The sequence below is a fragment of the Buceros rhinoceros genome, unplaced genomic scaffold (assembly GCF_000710305.1).
Source record: "Buceros rhinoceros silvestris isolate BGI_N320 unplaced genomic scaffold, ASM71030v1 scaffold21659, whole genome shotgun sequence".
NCBI lineage: Eukaryota > Metazoa > Chordata > Aves > Bucerotiformes > Bucerotidae > Buceros > Buceros rhinoceros.
Genome location: NW_010431226.1, coordinates 22159 through 22556, shown reverse-complemented (window position 1 = coordinate 22556; position 398 = coordinate 22159). Strand labels below are relative to the sequence as shown.

Here is a 398-nt window from a genome sequence, read left to right as displayed (position 1 = left end):
CCTCAGAAACGGCTGTGAGGGGCGTTGGGTTGCTGGTTCCCCCGGAGTAAGGAGGCGTCAGGCAGCCCCTTTTCAAGGGTGGGATGCTCAGGACCATCCCAAGGAGAGGGGGAAGCTCTGACGCGGTGACGTCCTTCCCACAGAGCGAAAGCTCCTGCCGGAGGCTGCCCACCCGCTGCAGCCCAAAGGCTTCAGGAGCTCCCGCTCGGCTCAAGCCCATGAGCAGGCCCTCACTGGGGACACAAGAAAGGAACAACCCCAAACCCAGCCGGAGCAGAGACGGAGCACTTACCCCCACCCCTCCGCAGGGCAGCATGACGAACATCCGCTGCGACAGGATCCCTGTGGAGAGAGGGGACAGCGAGGGCTTCAGAGCCAAGAAACTGGGCAGTGGTGGC

General features: G+C 63.8%; 1 protein-coding gene across 1 annotated transcript in view; it reads right to left on the bottom strand.

Moving 5' to 3' along the window:
* HDAC7 (histone deacetylase 7) overlaps positions 1-398 on the bottom strand; it is a 14826-nt gene that overhangs the window by 5123 nt on the left and 9305 nt on the right. Inside the window, exon 16 of the mRNA XM_010143362.1 lies at positions 293-342. Coding sequence (XP_010141664.1) covers positions 293-342 — 50 coding nt within the window. The remainder of the gene's footprint in view (positions 1-292; positions 343-398) is intronic.